This window comes from Erpetoichthys calabaricus, chromosome 4 (genome assembly GCF_900747795.2).
Source record: "Erpetoichthys calabaricus chromosome 4, fErpCal1.3, whole genome shotgun sequence".
In the NCBI taxonomy this organism is placed as follows: domain Eukaryota; kingdom Metazoa; phylum Chordata; class Cladistia; order Polypteriformes; family Polypteridae; genus Erpetoichthys; species Erpetoichthys calabaricus.
The window spans coordinates 190390428-190411478 of record NC_041397.2 but is presented as its reverse complement, the minus strand read 5'-3'; the positions used below and the strand labels follow the sequence as shown (position 1 = coordinate 190411478).

At 39.2% G+C, this 21051-nt stretch overlaps 1 protein-coding gene across 2 annotated transcripts in view; it reads right to left on the bottom strand.

Moving 5' to 3' along the window:
• LOC114650446 (T-cell surface glycoprotein CD3 zeta chain) overlaps positions 1-7416 on the bottom strand; it is a 148756-nt gene extending 141340 nt beyond the window's left edge. The window contains exon 1 of one of the 2 annotated variants that reach the window (XM_028800090.2): positions 7070-7416. In XM_028800090.2, coding sequence (XP_028655923.2) covers positions 7070-7339 — 270 coding nt within the window. In that variant the 5' untranslated portion in view covers positions 7340-7416. The remainder of the gene's footprint in view (positions 1-7069) is intronic. The other variant, XM_051926234.1, reaches the window with a different exon arrangement.
• Between the last annotated feature and the right edge of the window lie 13635 nt (positions 7417-21051).

Here is a 21051-nt window from a genome sequence, read left to right as displayed (position 1 = left end):
ATGCCCTTAATATGCAGATAATTTCAGCAAATCAATAAAATGAACTGAAGTGTTTTATTGTTCTTCAATGACAAAATATTTGGTAATAAGAGAGCTTTACCCTAATACAAACTGTTTCTTGTTTCAGTATATAATGTATCAATAAAGAAAATGTAGAAACTAACAAGAATTTGTGACTACAAAATAAGGTCAATGTACGGGGTGACTAAACTTAACACTCTGGGACTTCAAAATACTGTCTCTTGAAAAAATGAACATTATATAAAAATTCTGCATTAAGATGTCATTACTTTATAAAGGGATTACATTCAATAAAGTGAATTGCTTACTTGCATGTGCTAATTCATCTGTACCCACTTGCCACCACCACAATTCAGTACAACAAATTGAAAAATCTCAGAACACAATTATAGGTCTTGATAAGAGATTTTATTGTTAGCTTTATAAGCATAAGTATGGAGTGGTGCCTCTGAGGCTAGGGATCTGCACTGGCAATTGGAAGGTTGCTGGTTCGAATCCCATAAATGCCAAAAGTGACTCTACTTCATTGGGCTCTTAAGCAAGGCCCTTAACCTGCAATTGCTCTGTCCTGGGTATGACGTTAATCTGCATCCAGTCCTGCATGTAGGCCCTCCAACCTGCAGGGAAAAACCTGGGGATTGGTGGCAGAATTCACACTCGAAGACACCATAAAAAAACTCACACTGTTCCATTCCATCTGAACTAGTGTGGTGCTGAGGTGTCACCCGTTGCATGGCTGCACTCGGGTCCTAATCCAGGATCCTGAGTGGGTTTGTCATGTGGTGGATGCAGCAATGCGCTGTATTAGCGCATGCTCCTAACTTCTCTCTCTCTCTCTCTTTATAAGCATAAATATCTTCTCTCAATCTCTCACCTTCTCCGTGCAATTCTCTGAAGGTCTAAAATCATAATTTTTTCCACATATCAAGCAATAGTCAATTAATTAATTATCAACTAATTATTATAGAGGGTGTGCTTGTATTTCCCCAGCCAAAAGAAACATTTTGTGATGTCACAACCTTGCACCAGATGTGTTCCCTTTATGCTCTCTCTTGAACTTCTCAGACAGACAGACTGCTTTGGGGCTATACTGAATTTCTACCCCAGCCTCTGCTACACTGTAGATATCTGAAGCTGTAATGACTTAATCAATGATGAAGCAGTGCAAATTTTGATATAGTTTTAGTTCTTCATCAGTTCTTTAGAGTAGGAGTTCACAAACTCAGTCCTGGGAGAAGACATGGCTTCAGGTTTTTGTTCCAACCAAAACAAATTTCAAAAAACAAACCTAAAAAAATTTCCAAAACAAGAATTCAAAGACTCGGAGGTGGACTGTGATCGTAATAAGAGAGACTGCATTTTAACTTCTGATTTTAACCTCGGATTTTAAAGGATTTATTTATTGATGTTTTTATCCCCACTTTGCACTGTTTTTATGGATAGTTATTGAAACTGGGATGTACTGCACTTTTTGTTTGGACACTGTGATTTTTGTTTTAATAAACGCATATTGGCACACTTGGAAATATCCCCTGGCTTCATTTGAGAATTGTCCTCATATGTCAGCTCATCTCGGTGACATTACCGACAGTGCAGGGTTCAAGGGCTCTTGTAAGGATGATGGGAGCCTGGAGCGGACCTGCATCGTCACAAGGGTGACCAAACATTTGCAGATACCACATTTACTTTTTTTTTTTCAGTTTAATAAATCATAATTATTCATTGACATTTTTCACAACTTCATTGTTTTGACTTGTTAGTTGTCGAATCTGTATTTAAAAATTGTATGTCAAATGTGAACAAAATGTTATTTGGTCAGGGGTGTGCATAGTTTTATATGGGACTGCATATCAATGACATTGAACAGCATTATATGAATTAAAGTATTTTGTACATTTTTTACTACAATATATATTGTAATTGGTGTGATAAAAATAAAACAATAAATAATTAAATTATAAATAAATCAAAGGGAGGGCGGCACGGTGGCGCAGTGGGTAGCGCTGCTGCCTCGCAGTTGGGTGATCTGGGGACCCGGGTTCGCTTCCCGGGTCCTCCCTGCGTGGAGTTTGCATGTTCTCCCCGTGTCTGCGTGGGTTTCCTCCGGGCACTCCGGTTTCCTCCCACAGTCCAAAGACATGCAGGTTAGGTGGATTGGCGATTCTAAATTGGCCCTAGTGTGTGCTTGGTGTGTGGATGTGTTTGTGTGTGCCCTGCGGTGGGTTGGCACCCTGCCCGGGATTGTTTCCTGCCTTGTGCCCTGTGTTGGCTGGGATTGGCTCCAGCAGACCCCCGTGACCCTGTGTTTGGATTCAGCGGGTTGGAAAATGGATGGATGGATAAATCAAAGGGTTATGTTTTTTTTATTTTATTGATTTTATTGTAATCATTCCATACAAATAGATCAATTTTTACAAAAAATAGGATTGAAAACAAATCAACCCCCACCCCCAAAGTGTTACCTATCCATCTATTTTATCAGCACTTGTAAAAGTAATTTTTCTTAAGGTCAGCATAATATCTTTGAAGAGAATTTTTGCTTCATATATAGAAAGTAGCCACTAAATAGCATTAACAGCAATGTTCTTAAATGTATCAAATCTCTGAAGTAGACAGATACTCATAATATTTACAATATTTAACCTTTGAATAATAAACGATGGGCGGCACGGTGGCGCAGTGGGTAGCGCTGCTGCCTCGCAGTTGGGAGACCTGGGGACCCGGGTTCGCTTCCCGGGTCCTCCCTGCGTGGAGTTTGCATGTTCTCCCCGTGTCTGCGTGGGTTTCCTCCGGGCGCTCCGGTTTCCTCCCACAGTCCAAAGACATGCAGGTTAGGTGGATTGGCGATTCTAAATTGGCCCTAGTGTGTGCTTGGTGTGTGGGTGTGTTTGTGTGTGTCCTGCGGTGGGTTGGCACCCTGCCCAGGATTGGTTCCCTGCCTTGTGCCCTGTGTTGGTTGGGATTGGCTCCAGCAGACCCCCGTGACCCTGTGTTCGGATTCAGCGGGTTGGATAATGGATGGATGGATGGATAATAAACGATTTTCACCTTGCAAGGGTATTTTCACTTTGTTTATATAATCTCTTTGTTTTGATCAACTATGTTAAATGAATTTATTTCTAATTTTTTCATACTTCACCACAAACTATATTTGATTACTTTAACTTCGAATATTAGTGTAATAGTTTGCTCTGCCACCTGTAGCATGCAATGTCCTGTGGAAATGGCACATTTTCCCTATGTCTGTGTACGTTTTCTCGAGGTGCTCCAGTTTCCATCTCACAATCCAAAGATGGGTTTGCTAGTATAACTGAAGACTCCACATTGGCTGCTTGAGGGTGTGCACATGAGTGTGTCCTAAGCTGGACTATCACCCTGGTCAGCGTTGGTTCCCAACTTGTATCTAATGATGCTATGATAGACATCAGTTTCCTAATGCTTTGAACCTAAAAAAAATGTTGTTTTAGTTATAAACTGACCAAAAAGTGTGCAGAAATAACAATGTTCTAACTCCACATCGACAGTAGCAGGACTCTGGAGCCATGGAAGAGCAGTGTAACTGTATTGTGCTCTTTCTGTGGTAACTGATGACACTTTTAGAATCCTGATATGAGCATGCATGCAAAGCAAATGAATTACAGTATGCTTTAAGATAATAATGGCTGTTTTCCAATGTTTCTGTGAATGTTAGCATGCAGTATCTGGCCACTATGTATTATAAAGTACATGATGAGAGCTGGCTGAGAGGTTTGACTTACTATGGAACAAGTGAAACAAATCCTAGGACTTGAGGCAATATATGTGATCCATGTGCCACCACATGAGCAGAGCTGTTCTTGAACACTCAAAGAATATTTTTCCAAAGGTTTGAACAGATTTTTTCTGTTTGTTTTACCTCTTTCCTTGAGGTGGACTGACTAAGTAATGGATTAGTAACCACATGTTTCAATTGATTGCAGAAGTTAATGGACTCCTCTCACCTGTAGCTTTTTATGTCATCAAAATTTAAATATGTGTTGTTGTTATCTATACATTTTCAAATGAAAAACAAATACTATATTGTTCAGCACGCTGAGATTAAAAGCTGAGTTTACCAAGGAGACCTCCAAATTCTATAATTCTGAAGATTATCCAAGTGGGACCATGCTGAATAAACTTTAAATACTGGACCAAATACACACACGGGCATTGTTAAAATAAAAAGTCAAAAGAATAAGCAAGAAAGCACACTTCATTTTTTAATAAATCACATATAATATTACCTTTAATTAACAAAATTAATTACTAAACTGTTGAAAAGCACACACAGAAAAAGACACGCTCCAAAAAGAAAAATGCAGATTGCAAGAAGCTGAATTCTGCTGAGTCACTTTTATCTCTCACTACCACAACATGATCTTCAGGCAAAACTTTTTCGATGATAAAGCCTTTGACTGCGTTTACTTTCAGTGTGATCAGTACTTTAACATAATACTTAAAACATTATGGACATTCCTCATCTGAAATAAAACATGATTTCCTGATAGTCTATTTACCCCAAAGTTGAAGACAAAGTCTTGACGAAAATGTATTTTTTGAATGCATGGTTATATTTAAAGCTTAATCTTTTCCTGAAGTACCTTTAGTTCTAATTCTTAAATCCCTATTGAATGCCCATATTGTTCTGTTACTTTCTAAAAGCAAACAAAGTTCACAATGAAATTAAATGTTTCTTTAGCACCACACTTGTCATCTTCATTTCCCTATAGTACAACTTTATTTACTTCCAGTGCAGCACTCTGTCGCTAGATGTACTGAAACAGGGATCACTTTGTGAAGCAATCATTCAGAAAGGAGCTCTTATAATCATTCATATTTCTAGTATTATTTCCTCTTTATGCTAATCAATTTATGCTGTTAAAAAGAAAAAAAAAAAACAATCCACACTCATATTCTTTTGACATTGGTATACCCTAATGTCTTACCTGTTGTGACAAAGTACATTGGAAATGCGTGTTTAAAATATTCTATGTAAATTATATTTCTAAAAATTATAATTTTATTTACATACACGATGTGATCAGTTGGTAGGCTTGCTGCCTACCATCCCACTGAAATCTCTTGCTAAGGCACCTTCTACCTGAGGCACACATTTTGTCCCAAGTTTATGAACACAGTCCAAAGACATCATTGCATGCTTAATGGTAAATCCAATAAGGCCCAGTATAAAAGTGTGACTGTGCCCTGCAAGAGATTACTGTATCATCTCTTCCAGGGCCACTCTCTCCCCTGTGCAAGTAATACTATACTTGAAAAGAGGATTCAGAAAGTGGATGAATGAATGAATCATCAGTTCTATTATTGTTACTTATTTTAAAAGACATATAATTCACTCTTGTTCACCACCTGCCAACTGTACCAGATTCCTTGATTTTGCTACACATTAAACAGTGTTACAATGAAAAGTAAAATAGTAAATAAAAAGGTTAACAAAAAGGAAACATTAAGGCTGTGTATGAATCCCTGCCATGGCACAATGGATCAACAATATAGCTGGTAATTTCACACAAAGTCACTTGAAATCACACACACACACAAACTTCCCTTGTTATTTATAAAAAAGGAAGCAAATTATTCAAGCTTGGAAAAAAATCATTAAAATTTCTGAGGTAAGCAGATCTTTTAAATAATTAAAAAAGGATATAAAATGTGGTGTGTCTTAGTGTGCATACCGTCCTTGCTTTCTGGTGTCAGAGGCTACCTTCAATGCAGGATTGGTTGAAGGTAAATTAGTGTTCTGGAAAAGGTGACTTTACTGTATTTTCAGGAATAACAAAAACCCAATGGAATCAGATCAAATGATCTGGCACTTTCTGATGTGGTGCTCACACATTGCATTTTTTTTTCTCCAGGTACTCCTGTGTTCATATTAAATCCCAAAGACAGGTTAAATGACACCTCTTCCTCGGCAGGTATCGAGTATGTTATCTTGGCACAGGCATTACAGTATCATGGACTGAGGCGATCTTGGTAGCATCAGCCACACAAAGGGAACTAATCCTGATCAGGACAACAGACCATTATTCACATTTTCTTATTTAGTTGACACCTTTACCCAAGGCAACTTACAACATTTGTGAAATACGATTAGTTACATCTCTTTTGTTTTTCTAGTTAGAGCACAGGCAAGCAAAGTGACTTGCTCATGGTCACCAAAATCCCCTGGAGTTGGATTTGAACTCTCAAAGCCTTAACCACTACACCACACAGACTCACTCACACACATACACTACTCTGCAAAGGTCCAACAGATCTGCCAAAGAGCTATTATATGTGGGAAGAAAGCCAAAATATCTACAGATTAACTGAAATGCAAACTCCACAAATGTAGTCACCTGGCTAGGATATGAATCTATGATTTTAAATCTGTAATGCAAAAGCATTATCCAACATGCCACACACCACATCAAAGAGTTAAACGTAAATAATTTATATACAGGGACACATCTATATGGTATTTATACTTTATAAATACATACAGTACACATCAGCCAACTGTTGGGTCTAGTGTTTCTTAAATTTTGATATATCACAGTGAAATTAACATTTTTATTTCCTTGCATGCAATATATATCATAATATACAAAGAAATTACCTTAAATTCAGTCATGCACCAATTTCAAATATATATTTTAGTAACTACTTCAGTCGAATGCTTAAACCTTGATAGGTTACTTCAGAGATTTGGATTATGCTGCTTTGGGAGTCCAACAAGAGAGGTTGAATAACGATTATCTAGCGTAACCATCGTCAACATAATACTCTCGTAAACTACAGTACAACCCTTGTGGATTTCAGAGGACACGCGTTTCAACTTCTCGTTTATGGGAAACTATTAAATTTACAATTTTTGGTGGGAGAATGTACACAACTGACTGGGGTGCAAGTGCAGGTCAGTTTGAAGCTCTCATTTTTTTCTTTTTTTTTTTTTTTTAGGAACGACCGAGCCACCTTCGATCTCTCATACTACTGTAGGTAAAATTCACACACATAGATATTTTTTCTTTACCTGCAGGTCTTGCACAGAGATCTCCAGCGTTGTCAGGTACATATAAAGTTCCCCAGTTGAGTTGTCAAGAGGTCCGTCACTAACAGAAAAAACGTTAGCGAACGGGGTCCCTATTATAGGATCGCGGGAAGCAATAGTTGCCATGGATGCCCAGTCACTATTATGAACGATAAATCTTGCCACACGGGCCACTTCGTCGTGTGGGGGGATGCAGTAGCATGTCCTCGCCAACACGAGCAAGACAAACCCAACAAAACTGCTTCGTGCCATTTTCAGCGTGACAGACTAAATGTGCCAGGATGCTCGCGCAACCCGTTGTTTACAGACCACCACGTGATGAACACTCGGAGTCATGTGCTTCATACCGGAAGCAGTCGTCTTTAGGCAATCGAACAGAAATAAATGTCATTCCCTGTTGTCACTACCCGATTTGCGCGTTATACCTTACACCCCGTGGTAGCTGCAAAGGAAAATCATTAAAATGAATTTTGCTTAGCAACTAAGTTGCTGACTGGCTGATTATCCCGTTTCACTTCTTAAATGATAACCCCAAGGCATCGCCACTCAATGCACTCCAACCATTCTCAAAACGGACTTTATTTAAGCGTTAACAAATACGAACTTCTCCCAGTTAACAATTGTTTGGTGTCTGCAATATGAAACATTTCTGTGAAAAACTGTGTAACTGATTCGGTAATTAAAATAGTTAAAGATGATATGTTTATACTTTTTAAAATACAAAACCTTCGTTTACAAAGAGGGTTACCAAGAAAGGGCATAGTTTTGCCCACCAAGGCAGGGGGCATATCTCGCTTAATCGCTGTATATTGTACTTATTAATAATTTGACAGAAATTCATACAAAAAAGGGTGGTTTAAATGTTATTGACTTTAGTTCTCTTAACCCTTTTAAAATCAGTTGGCCTAGATATTTATGAATAACCCAGTGTCTAACTAGAATGTGAGGATGTGATCCCACAATATGTCTTCTCGTGCCTTGAAGGACTGAATTTTATATTGATGTGTAATTATAATAATATTACAAGACTCTCGATCACATTTTATATTTTCTAACAACATACTTTATTAGCATGGGCTTTATACAAACATAACATATTCTACACACTCATATTTATTTGAAATAATTGTAATATTAAGTGGTGCAGTGGTAGTGCTGCTGCCTTGCAACAAGGAGCCCAGGGTTCAGATCATGGATGCTCCTTGTGCCCACATGTGTTTCCTCCTGCAGTCCAAAGACATGCAGGATAGGTGAACTGGCAATGCTAAATTGGACTGGCACCCAGTCAAGGGATTGTCCCTGTCTTGTGAAAATTGCTTCCTGGGGCAGGTTCCAGCTTCCCAGCAACCCTGCTCTGGATAAAAGGGTTTGAAGATGGATAATCATATTTTATTCAGAAAAAATGTTTATTTTTATTTTCACTGGTTCAACCTGGGTGTAATGCTGGTGAGCAAGTCATTTAATGAAGAAGGCCTCTTGGACAGTTACATTTCTTTTGCCTATATTTACTATACCTGATCTCCTAAAGAGTTCACAGTTATCTTCCAGGCTGTTCCATCTGGCATATGTATGGTGTTCAGATATATGGGTCCAATTCCTTTCTTGAATAAATTAATTTTCCAGTCAGTAAGATTTGTTTCAGTTTTTAGTAAAAATAGTTATTAAAAAAATGCCATTATTTCTTGACAAAATTGTTTCTATCCCTAATACCCTAATCTAATCTAATCTAATCTACCTTTTGGAACAACTAAATTCAAATTATAAATCAGAAAAGAATTTGGTCTGTACACCAAAAATGGTTTCTAACTAATTAGATAAAAGAAACCTAATTTAAAATAACTAATTTTACCGTTACAGACTTCCAATAGAAACATAAGTTACTTAGACAAAAATGTTTCTTTGGTAATTTGCATCCAGAAACTATTCATTTATTTTGGACTTGCATAGTTATACTCATAAACTTTAGAAAGGTGGCAACGCCTTCATTAATAATAATACTTTTTAGGTTTTTTTTCAATCATTTAAAACTAGGGGGCTTCGTCCCTTGCTCGCTTCGCTTGCCAAACCATCAACCGTCCCCCCACACCCCCCCCCCCCCCACTACGCGCCACGCCAGCCACTTTGCATCTCTGCTGCTTGCATGGCTGAACGCACCCAAAGGAGATGAGGTCGCTCCTCTGAAACCCCCTCTTAAACAGTGATACAATGGGAAAAAAATAATTTTTTTTTACCTCCTCTTTGCTTGATCAGCTGCTGTGTTGCATGATCTGCATCTCGTGCGGCGCAGTGCACTGTCATATCAACTATGTCCATATATTCAATCTCTTTTCGCTTTTACCTTTTCATCAATATTGCATTGAATTTTGATTCCGTGTTTGGGATTATATCGTGGCAGCGCAACGTATAACTGCCCGTGAGTGAATATCGTTTCTTTCCCTCTACAAGAAATGTGTCTGGCAATAGCATTCACACAAATGAGATATGATTTCTCTCGCGGGATTTCACTTCACCAAACAACACCTTTTAATTCTCGCGGATACGTCTCTTCATTGTGAAGAAACACTTCTTTTTTTTCCCCTGATGGCAACACAAATTATCTGATCTACAAGTCTCCAACTTAAAGTTTAAATCCGAACAATATATTTGATCTCTTTTCGCTGTTCCGTTATTTCATCGAGTAATAATTTTCGTTTGTTTGTACTAATGCGATCTTTACTGTCCTTTTTTTTGAGACTTTCGAATTTTCGTACTTCCCTTATCTCTAACCTGCTCTGCATGTGTACTGCGCCAACGTTTTTGAATTCATTACAACATTCTATTTTGTCATCTATCCATCCATCCATTTTCCAACCCGCTGAATCCGAACACAGGGTCACGGGGGTCTGCTGGAGCCAATCCCAGCCAACACAGGGCACAAGGCAGGAACCAATCCCGGGCAGGGTGCCAACCCACCGCAGGACACACACAAACACACCCACACACCAAGCACACACTAGGGCTAATTTAGAATTGCCAATCCACCTAACCTGCATGTCTTTGGACTGTGGGAGGAAACCGGAGTGCCCGGAGGAAACCCACGCAGACACAGGGAGAACATGCAAACTCCACGCAGGGAGGACCCGGGGAGCGAACCCAGGTCTCCTAACTGCGAGGCAGCAACGCTACCCACTGTGCCACCGTGCCGCCCTATTTTGTCATCTACTCTTTGTTTTATTTCCGGACTAGGGTTATGGTTAAATCTCTTGGCACAAAGACTCGTCGAAAATCACGTCTCGTCTCCTTCCAACCTTCCAAGATTTGTTTTTTAATAGAGAGATATATTATTTTTGTTTCTATGAGGATGATGATGATAGTAAAGAAAACAACATTCTCCTCATAAATGTACTTTTACTTTTAAGAAAATTTCACATTCATTAATGCAATTTCATGATGGAAAACCATCCATCCATCCATTTTCCAACCCGCTGAATCCAAACACAGGGTCACGGGGGTCTGCTGGAGCCAATCCCAGCCAACACAGGGCACAAGGCAGGAACCAATCCAGGGCAGGGTGCCAACCCACCGCAGGACACACACAAACACACCCACACACCAAGCACACACTAGGGCCAATTTAGAATCGCCAATCCACCTAACCTGCATGTCTTTGGACTGTGGGAGGAAACCGGAGCGCCCGGAGGAAACCCACGCAGACACGGGGAGAACATGCAAACTCCACGCAGGGAGGACCCGGGAAGCGAACCCAGGTCCCCAGATCTCTCAACTGCGAGGCAGCAGCGCTACCCACTGCGCCACCGTGCCGCCCATGGAAAACCTTATTTTACAATTTTTGTAACATAAATAAAATATGACTTTGACAAAATCCACCTTTAAATAAAAAAGTGGTTAAAAACAATGCTAGTGTGTTCATCATATTTAGTTAAATCTAAACCTACCCTTCACACCTCTTGACTCTTACCTTTTCCCTTCGGTCTCTTTCCTTGAATTTTATTATCCTTCAATCGCAACTATATAGTACTGATTTGCTAGGTACCGATATCATTGAATAGATAGATCATTACATAGCATGTGCTATACTATTTTATGTGAGCATCCATCCATCCATTTTCCAACCCGCTGAATCCGAACACAGGGTCACGGGGGTCTGCTGGAGCCAATCCCAGCCAACACAGGGCACAAGGCAGGAACCAATCCCGGGCAGGGTGCCAACCCACCGCAGGACACACACAAACACACCCACACACCAAGCACACACTAGGGCCAATTTAGGATCACCAATCCACCTAACCTGCATGTCTTTGGACTGTGGGAGGAAACCGGAGCGCTCGGAGGAAACCCATGCAGACACGGGGAGAACATGCAAACTCCACGCAGGGTGGACCCGGGAAGCGAACCCGGGTCTCCTAACTGCGAGGCAGCAGCGCTACCACTGCGCCACTGTGCCGCCCTATGTGAGCATCTATTATTAAAATAAAGCATTCAAAAATAAATGTGTGTAATTTCACCATACATGCATTTTTAAGCTCATTTTATTCACTTGGGTTTACTGTTACTATTCAGCCGTTTTAATTCTAGGGTCAAGGTGCATCTCTTTCATTCCTTAGACCTCTGAGAACAGGAATCCACAGATTTTTGTTGAAGGCCATTTAAAAAGTATGGATCTTACTGACCTGTTTTAAATTCGTCACTTTGTTTTAGTGCATACAGTTTTCGTTCTCCATAAGTACATTAATTATCAGTAATATTGAAAAATGTTCATATTTATTTTGTCATTCATTCAAAACTGGTCATAAAGCACCACTGAGCATTAGGCTCAGGTTATTTGTATTTATGGAGGGAAGTAAAATCATTATAAAAGTGGTATTTGGATGTACAAGCCAAGCCTATGTTTGTGCTCATAAATGTTATTAACTAGGACTGCTTTATTTCCTAATTGTAGAATGTATTGTGAGATATGGCCAGCTATTTATCCTGGCCAATACCCCCAGGCTGCTAGATGGAGCCCTTCTTGCAGCATGGAGATGCCCCGAATGCCAGCAGGGAATTATGGACAGTGGACTTTTAATGCAGAGCCCTGCTGGATACCACGGGGGCTGCCAGGAGTCGTTGCAGGGAGGCCCAGGGATTGTTATTTGCACCATAACCCGGAAGTGCGTCTTAATCACAGCGACACAAGGAATGACGTGCTTCCGGGTGAAGAAAAAGGATTTTTATCTGACTCGGAAGTGTTCCATGTCACATGGACAGAGAAGGCGAAGCACTTCCGGGTCAAGGACTATAAAAGGACAATGGGAAATCCCAGACGCTGAGCTGAGCTGGGTGGAAGGGTGGCAACGTGTCTGGGAGTGAGGAGGATTATTGTTTATTGATTGTGTTTGAGTATTGTGGAGAAGAGGGTGCTTTGTGCACATTTATTATTATAATAAATTCATTTTGGACTTTTATCTGGTGTCTGATGTATGGTCTGAGGGTTCAAGGGGTCACAGGGACCCTTAAACTGTCACAGTATTAAACAGCAGTACCTTAAAATCTGACACTAGATGTACCTGACTGCAGGGCAAGTTGTAATAATTGTGATTACTCATGGTGAGTAAAGAAGTGTTCTTTATCCAAAGGGAAGCAGCATTCTTGTTGTAAAGGTAGTGCAACATACACCAATGAACATATTTAATAGGCAACATTTTAGAGTGTTATAATATGAGGGTTTAATGTGTAAAAAAATGAAACAGGAGAGCCTTCTGTTTAAACAGTTTAAATTACTGTCTTGAGATATTGGATACAGTTTATTTGTAACTGGTTTTGAAATTACAGCAAAATCTAATTTTTGATATGCCTGTACATTGTGACTGTTGGATCAAAACTAAATATGGAATAATAAACCATGTGCAAATTTATTATCACAAACACAACCCCTATAATTAATATCTGTAATGTTTTCATTTAGAGCACTTTTAATGATGCTTTTGCTAAACCACCATGTAATCAATAGCTCAGCAGCAACAAATAACAAAAGCATATGATGACTTTACTTTAGTTGTGTGTAGCAGAGTACAGCACCGCTGTCTCACACCCACAGAACGCTGGATTTGAAAATCATTGCATTTCTGTTTGTGGAGTTCTTCTGTTGGTGTGGGGTTTCCTCCCTCATTCCACAAATGTTGTATATTGGGCTAACTGGTGACTCTTAACTGGCCCTATGTGCATCTGAGTGGGTCCTGAAGTGGACTGATGACCCATCCCAATTTGTTTTCACCCAATGCTTCCAGAAGAGGCTCTGGCCCTCTGTAACCTGGGATTACACAGACCTGAGAATATTATGTTACTTTAATGCTTGTTTTTTGATAAAAAATGTAAAGTTAAAAAAATGTAGTGTACACAAATCTCAAAATGAAAAGTTAAGTGTAAATAAATCTTAAAATCCATTTGTTAGCTCTGTGAAGGGTTTTCTTGGCTGATTGCTCATACACTGAGATGTATTGTGCCATCACTGGAGGCAGATGGTGATCTTGTAATTCACATAATATACAGAATTACTGCTGTTGGTTAAGCCTACATCTCCAGGCCCCTGAAATCTGTCACTTCTGTACCTACCTGATAATATGAGGGCTGCCCAGTTGCCTCGTCAGTCTCAACAATTAAAATGAAGTTGAAAACATATTGCTGTTTTTTCCATATTTTTTTAATACTGTACTTTGTTTTATTATGTATAGTGCATCACTGAAGATGTGATTATTATATTTACCAACTGTTATTAACATTTTTTTTTAGAAAGTAACTAAGAGCTTTCTGATAACAGTGTCTACGAAACTTAGAAAGATAATGTCATCATGCTCTGGTACCATTGTGTACCTTCTTCTGTTTGAGTGAAAATGGGGGAACTGATGCTGGAGGACAACGTCCAGCCCCCCCCCCCCCCCCCCCTATTCGTCTCTCAACTGTTTTTATAAATGCCAAATAGTTCCCTGTCTCTCTCTCTCACTATTTTCATTTTGCTTAAGGACAAATAACCTGCAAGAAAAGAAGACACCATGGAGCGGAATGATCATCAGCATCTCAGTAGTTGCAATCTGGACTGAATGAAAGCTTAAGCTCCCAGGTTGTATGATTTTTTGTATCATTATATATTTGTAAATATGCCATTAGAGGTCCCTAGGGATGAATTTGCAGGGTACAGTATGGACAGTGATACAGGTAAGAGGTTTTAGGTAACATGTGTATAGCTAGATTTGACATTTCTTCCTATTCCTCACTAGGAAGTGAACCTAAGAGGCTAGTCATGTCACACACAATCTCAGAAAGTGATAAAATATGTTGTAAAACCAACTTACACATAAAAATGCTCAATTGAACAGACTGTATTATGTTGATTTTCCAAGGAAGCAAACTTATTGTAGAATTTTATTTATGGGGTTTATTTTCTGGTTGGTTAAGCCTGCATCTCCAGGCCATTGGAATAATTACTTTACTGTAAATTAATCAGTTAAACTAAAATCAGTAGTGAATTTGAAGAGTTGCCAGATGGAAGGAGTGACATGATGCCCCAACAATGGAGGATATCTATCCAACAGGTAGTCTAATACAGCATGAGTATCAGCACCAATAATCAAGTCATAGCCCTGAGAAGGAAGAATTTGATTTGTCACATCAGGATAGAATGAACTATGAAATGGCACAGGGCACAGAACATACTGTTCTGCTTGGCTGTGCAATTGAGATGTCTAAAGGAGCAGTCCACTGGTACATTAGCTTCTCACCTTGCACCCAAGTGCTGCTGTGATAATAATAATGCAGAGATTTTTACTTCAGTAAAGTATTGCATTTTGTGATCATTAATCTAAAAAGTAAATGGACTAGTTATCACATGTTACTCTGTATGCATTACCCTGCTGCTCCAGAGATTGTGCTGCCTGATTTAGTACTGTATGTTCAACTCATCAGAATAAATTTAGTGATCTCTGAAATATTGAGACCTATTATTTTAACCCAGAGATGTTAATACTGCGATCACCCAAACATTGCCACAAGAAATTTATCTTGTGGAAGTTGTGGCTGCTAAAAGTTTGTGCTCAGCTATTAGCATGTTGATGAGAGCAACGGATATGCACGGAGTACAAAATTCTTAACAGTAACCTGGTAAAGAATTCACATGGCCAAATAACCAGGTTTATTAACCTCTGTTCCAGTTTCTCTATCCAGAAAAATGGTTTACATGGTATTTTAGAAATCAGATTTCTGTGAATAACTGGGTTTTTGAGGCACATGTAAACATATTGACTGCTGAAGACATCCGTTGAATATATGGCTAAAGAAAAGATGCTGACATGACAGATTTACAAAGGAAATTATGATGTTTGGAAATCATCTACTTACACTAAAGCACCCAAAAGAGGGTGGCAAATGACACGGCCACTCCCATGAAATATGTTCAAATGGGCAGGGTAAATTAGAAAAATCCGAAGGCCTAATTCCTTTGCTTTCTGAAGTGGCACATCCATTGCTCATCTGGTGTTAACTATGCCTGCACGTCAGTCTTGAACAAAAGGTACACGATACCCTTCTTAAATTAAGCTGGCACAATCCCTTAGAGGCTGTTAAGTACTGAGGTGTCATGCCTGGTGTCATGCCTGTGGTATCTCTGGATTGAAGTTGTTTACCCCTGGAAAGATAGTCACCAATATGTTTGTTAAGAAGAACAGTATGTCATCACTCTCCATCAGATCCAAAATACGATGGATATAACAGTAAGCCCTATATTCAGCCATGAGAGTAATGACCTCAACTTGGAGGATTCTTTAAGTTCCTGCTCATGGTGACTCTGCCTATGAAGTCAGTAGACGGATTGGGAGATAGATAGATAGATAGATAGATAGATAGATAGATAGATAGATAGATAGATAGATAGATAGATAGATAGATAGATAGATAGATAGATAGATAGATAGATACTTTATTAATCCCAATGGGAAATTCACATTCTCCAGCAGCAGCATACTGATACAATAAACAATATTAAATTAAAGATTGATAATAATGCAGGTAAAAAAAAAAAACAATAACTTTGTATAATGTTAAATGTTAACATTTACCCCCCCCCCCAGGTGGAATTGAAGAGTCGCATAGTTTGGGGGAGGAACGATCTCCTCAATCTGTCAGTGAAGCAGGACAGTGACAGCAGTCTGTCGCCCCACACTTCCTTCATGCTGTTATTCTGCAACTTCTGCTCCAGCTTTCTCCTGTACTGCTCCTTCGCCACCCTGAGCTGGACTCGGAGTTCCTTTTGCACGCGCTTGAGCATGCATGATTGGGAGAGCATGAAGGGTCATGAGATTGCTGGAAAGGGGTGGGTAGTGCTCCCGATATCTATGCAAAACGACAAATGTTCAAGTCTTTACAGTCCTGGTGCTTCCTGTCTTGATATCTGTATGGTTGCGAGACATGGACGCTATCCAGTTACCTGAGATGAAGACTGGACTCCTTCAGTACTGTATCTCTTCAGAGAATCCTTGGGTACCGCTAGTTTGACTTTGTGTCAAATGAGAGGTTGCTCTCGGAGTCCTGAATGAAGCACATTACCTGCATTGTAACAGAGCGTCAGTTTCGGCACTATGGCCACGTGGCACCATTTTACCAAGGGAGATCCAGCTCACAGGATCCTCATTGTTGAGGACCAGAGTGGCTGGACCAGACCAAGGGGACACCCACGTAACACCTGGCTGCAACAGACATGGGTCATTTCCAGAGGATGGGACTTTACCACATGTCTGCCTTGGGGGTTGCCAACTAGGATACCTAGCTGTTTCGTCATGTAGTGGGTGCAGCAACGTGCTGTACCAGTGTATAGTCTCCAACCTGATCTAACCTGACCTGCTGTTTTAGTCATGGGCAAAATTTCTTGCAAAGGTCTTTTTGCTCTTGCTGTATTGTGGACGTTTCAGAAAAGTTATGTTGCATGCTCGCATGTATCATGCAGATTTGCTCTAAAATGAAAGATTTAATGTTCTTTAAGAAGTTATACTATGGCGGTATTGGTAAGTACCATCAATAGCAGCATCTTCTGCGTAGGGAGATTTCTTTCGGACTTTGAAGACCAGAGTGGAATTTTCTCAATGCAGCAATAGCAGGAGCGTCCGAGTCCAAGTAAGTGCCAAGGTGTTATTATTTTAATCTAATTTTGAAGAGGTGTGATAAGAGTTCTAGTGGTTTTTGTAGCATGGAGGCAAAAGGTGAACTCAAAACCCTTGAGCGTCAAGTGATTTTCCTCGGGGCTAAAAAGATGACCGACTTTGCTGTAAAATACGTAAGTAAGAGAAAGTATTGTTATTGATAAAGAGGCCTGTCAGCAGAGTGATGATTGTGGCATTACAAAGTGTAGTGAGCACAACATGGAATTACATAGTTGGATGTGTTTTTCCACTTGTTTACCCTGGCTCAACGTGACATCAGTAGTTTTAAGTCTGATTCAGAACTGACATTGATATAATACTTAAATTACCCTGACGTCACTTAAGCTTCTAGTTGCAGTTTCAACTTGTTCTTGATGAATGCTGAATAATTGACTGGGAAACTTTATGTCACATAACATTTAATGTGGAAACTGCTGTCCAGCTATTAGCTTTGTGGGTAAATAGGTAAACACTATAGGTAGTACGTACTGTATCTTTTTAAGGTGTATCATGCAGTGGCATCGCATCAAATATACCTTTGTTTTCAACATAATTGGCACCCCTGGATTTGATATTTCATGTACAATAACTTAAGAAATAACTGGAAATGTGCTAACCATCACTATATTTTTAATTGGATGTCCAAAGTAAACTAGAAAGATGTCAGTTGAATTTGCATTTAGTCATTTCTAAAGTGAAAATGAAATATGACCTGAACAGTAGTGACAAGCAAATTGTGCATTTTGCCCTGAGTTTGACGAAATCAAATGTTTGGAAACTTCACCAAACTCCACAAAATGCATTGAAGTCAATGGGGAAGAAGTAACTGAACTAATTTTCAGAGTCTTATAATAGTGTAATGGTGCTTCAGTTATCGCCAAGGGCTAGAGAGGCATCTGCTAACTATGCTGTACTGATTATTGTGGACAAAAATGTGATCTGAGCTGTAAGACAGTAGTGCTAACCACTGCACCACAAAGAGCAAAGATGGAACAACAACCACAAACAAAATACAACAAATGGCCACAAACTAGCAATAAGCAAAAATGAGATATATATATATATGATTTTGCTCACAGAGTTTTGATCTTTGGTCACATATTAGCCATGCGACGATAAGGAAGCACGAGACTGGCTCACTCCACTGCTTGAAGTGGCTGCACTGGGTGCAGGTGAATTTTCTTTTTTGTTCCCACTAGTGAACTAACCAATAAATTCCAAAATAGGTAAAAGACAAAAAAAGAACTGCTTTGTCCATTGGAAGAAGTGTCAATTTTTAAATTTTTTTAAAAGTTTGTACAATGCTATGTTCGTGGAGGTTATTTACAGTTCTGTAAGCAGTGTACTTCCTAATAACATGGTGAACTGTGGAAGCTGGAAGACCACAAAGTCTCTGGAGGTTACCCTTTTGCATTTTTATGTTTGGTGGTAAGTTTTAGACTTCAGCTATCTTGTCTATAAGGAACAAGAAATGAAAGAGTCCTTTTTATTGAGTAATAAAGTTATCATTCGTTGGTTACTTCATACCATGTAAGTACTGGTAATTTATTGCTGTTGAGTCAAATTTCACAGTAATGAGCATGTAGTTCTTCCAATCAAATTGATCTTAATTGTTAAAAATGGTGCCAATAATTGTGTCATGATGGCTTTTCAGTTTGTATACCATTTCCTTACATTTCCATTTTTTTTAAATGTGACGGTTTGATCCTGTGCTTCCTTTTCAGGAGGTATTGTACATGACAAATTGCAAGTAATGTTAACTAGAATTGTAGACATCAGAGTGCAAGCTGTCGCTGCAGGTCAGTGTGCAGGGAGTATATGCAGCCATGTTTATAAATAATACAGGACAGGTATTATACAAAGTACACAGTATGAGCAGGCAAAAAACACATTATGGTTGCTCTAAATAGTCAGCACTTACCCAGACCCAACAGTCAGAGCATTGACAGATTCAACTGAATCTTCTGAGACATCAGTTATAGCCTGACCTCAGGTTTCAAAGTAAGATTACAAGGAAATGGAGTTGCTGTTTCCCTGCATAATGAAGTATTGGAATGAGATTTGTAGCAGTGCATGATGTATGCACACTGTGGTTGATGCACACACAGCTGATTTATTTAGTAGAAAAGAACAAATATTTGAGCTTGTGACACTTTTGTAACTACTCATATTCATTTTCACTCATTTGTCAACTTCTTCACTAGCACATAATCCAGGAGTCTGCTTTCGGGATCCCCTATAACCTTTTATCTATGTCTGCAGCATCCTCTGTTTTCAGACCCAGCACCTTCAACAAGCCTCTCCATCCAAAGCTATGATCTTCTTCCTCCAACTGACAACCATCATATTTCACAATAGGAAGCTAAAGCTGATGAAATTGGGTGATAAAAATGAGTAGGTTGACAGTTCTTGCCATAGTATTATAATCCTTCCTACAGTCACTGTGCATTAGGTTGACATAATATCTACCTGACATTTTTCTTTCATTATAATACAGCATCAGGTTTCCTTAGGGTTTTTTTTATCTGATATATAAAGGCACACAGTGTTTGACTCTCATTTCAGTTGTGGGCATGTTTGTTTTTTCCATGTCCCTAAGGGTTCATCACGGTACTCCAGTTTTACTCCCACATAAAATGAGGCAGGTCAGCTGGCACTTCTGAATTGACATGAAGAGTTCCGTTAATACACATACACAGCATAGGGCCTGAAACTGATTAGCACCCTGCTTATGGCTTTTTCCATCTTATTTTCATTGTTAGTATAGTTATATACCAGAAAGTGTATGATATAAATCAGTCACATGATCTTTCAGGCTTCTGCCATTATTATTTCAAAGCTATATTTGTGAGCTTCAAAGTGAAATTTGCATTGCTACATTAAGTGTTTGATATTTCTTCATCTCTGTTGAGAACAAAAATCAGTTCTTTACAGTTCTTGTGTCACAAGTAAAGACAGTGAAGTTGATATGATTAAAGTGGAACTTGAATGAGCTGGATCAGGAGAAACAACCAATAGATAAACCAGCAGGAACTCCTCATGAGGAGAAGAATGAGTAAGTCAAGGTCATGGTACTCAAGGAAATGGAAGAAAAGTTCACAAACCTATCCAAAGAAGAATTATGGAAATACTGAAAATGGCCGGGCGCCAGGTTTGGTATGAAAAGGTTAGCAATTCCAAATCTTTTTTTTTTTGGTTGGGTGGGATTGAAATGCTTATAGGCACTATTGCAATTATTGCTCAAGCTGCTCACTGAAAGCCACTCCATAAGTGGCAGAGGTGGAATATGTGAATCATCTACCATATCAGGAGTGCTGAGAAATACCAGTATTCTAATGAAACTGTGCAAGTAATGGCTTTGTACTGCATCCAATACAGCTGAGTAGACAACTCTGACACAAACATGTCCACTGCTGCTCAGATAGATAGATAGATAGATAGATAGATAGATAGATAGATAGATAGATAGATAGATAGATAGATACTTTATTAATCCCAATGGGAAATTCACATTCTCCAGCAGCAGCATAATGATACAATAAATAATATTAAATTAAAGAATGATAATAATGCAGGTGAAAAACAGACAATAACTATGTATAATGTTAAATGTTAACGTTTACACCCCCGGGTGGAATTGAAGAGTCGCATAGTTTGGGGGAGGAACGATCTCCTCAATCTGTCAGTGGAGCAGGACAGTGACAGCAGTCTGTCGCTGAAGCTGCTCTTCTGTCTGGAGATGATACTGTTTAGTGGATGCAGTGGATTCTCCATAATGGATAGGAGCCTGCTGAACGCCCT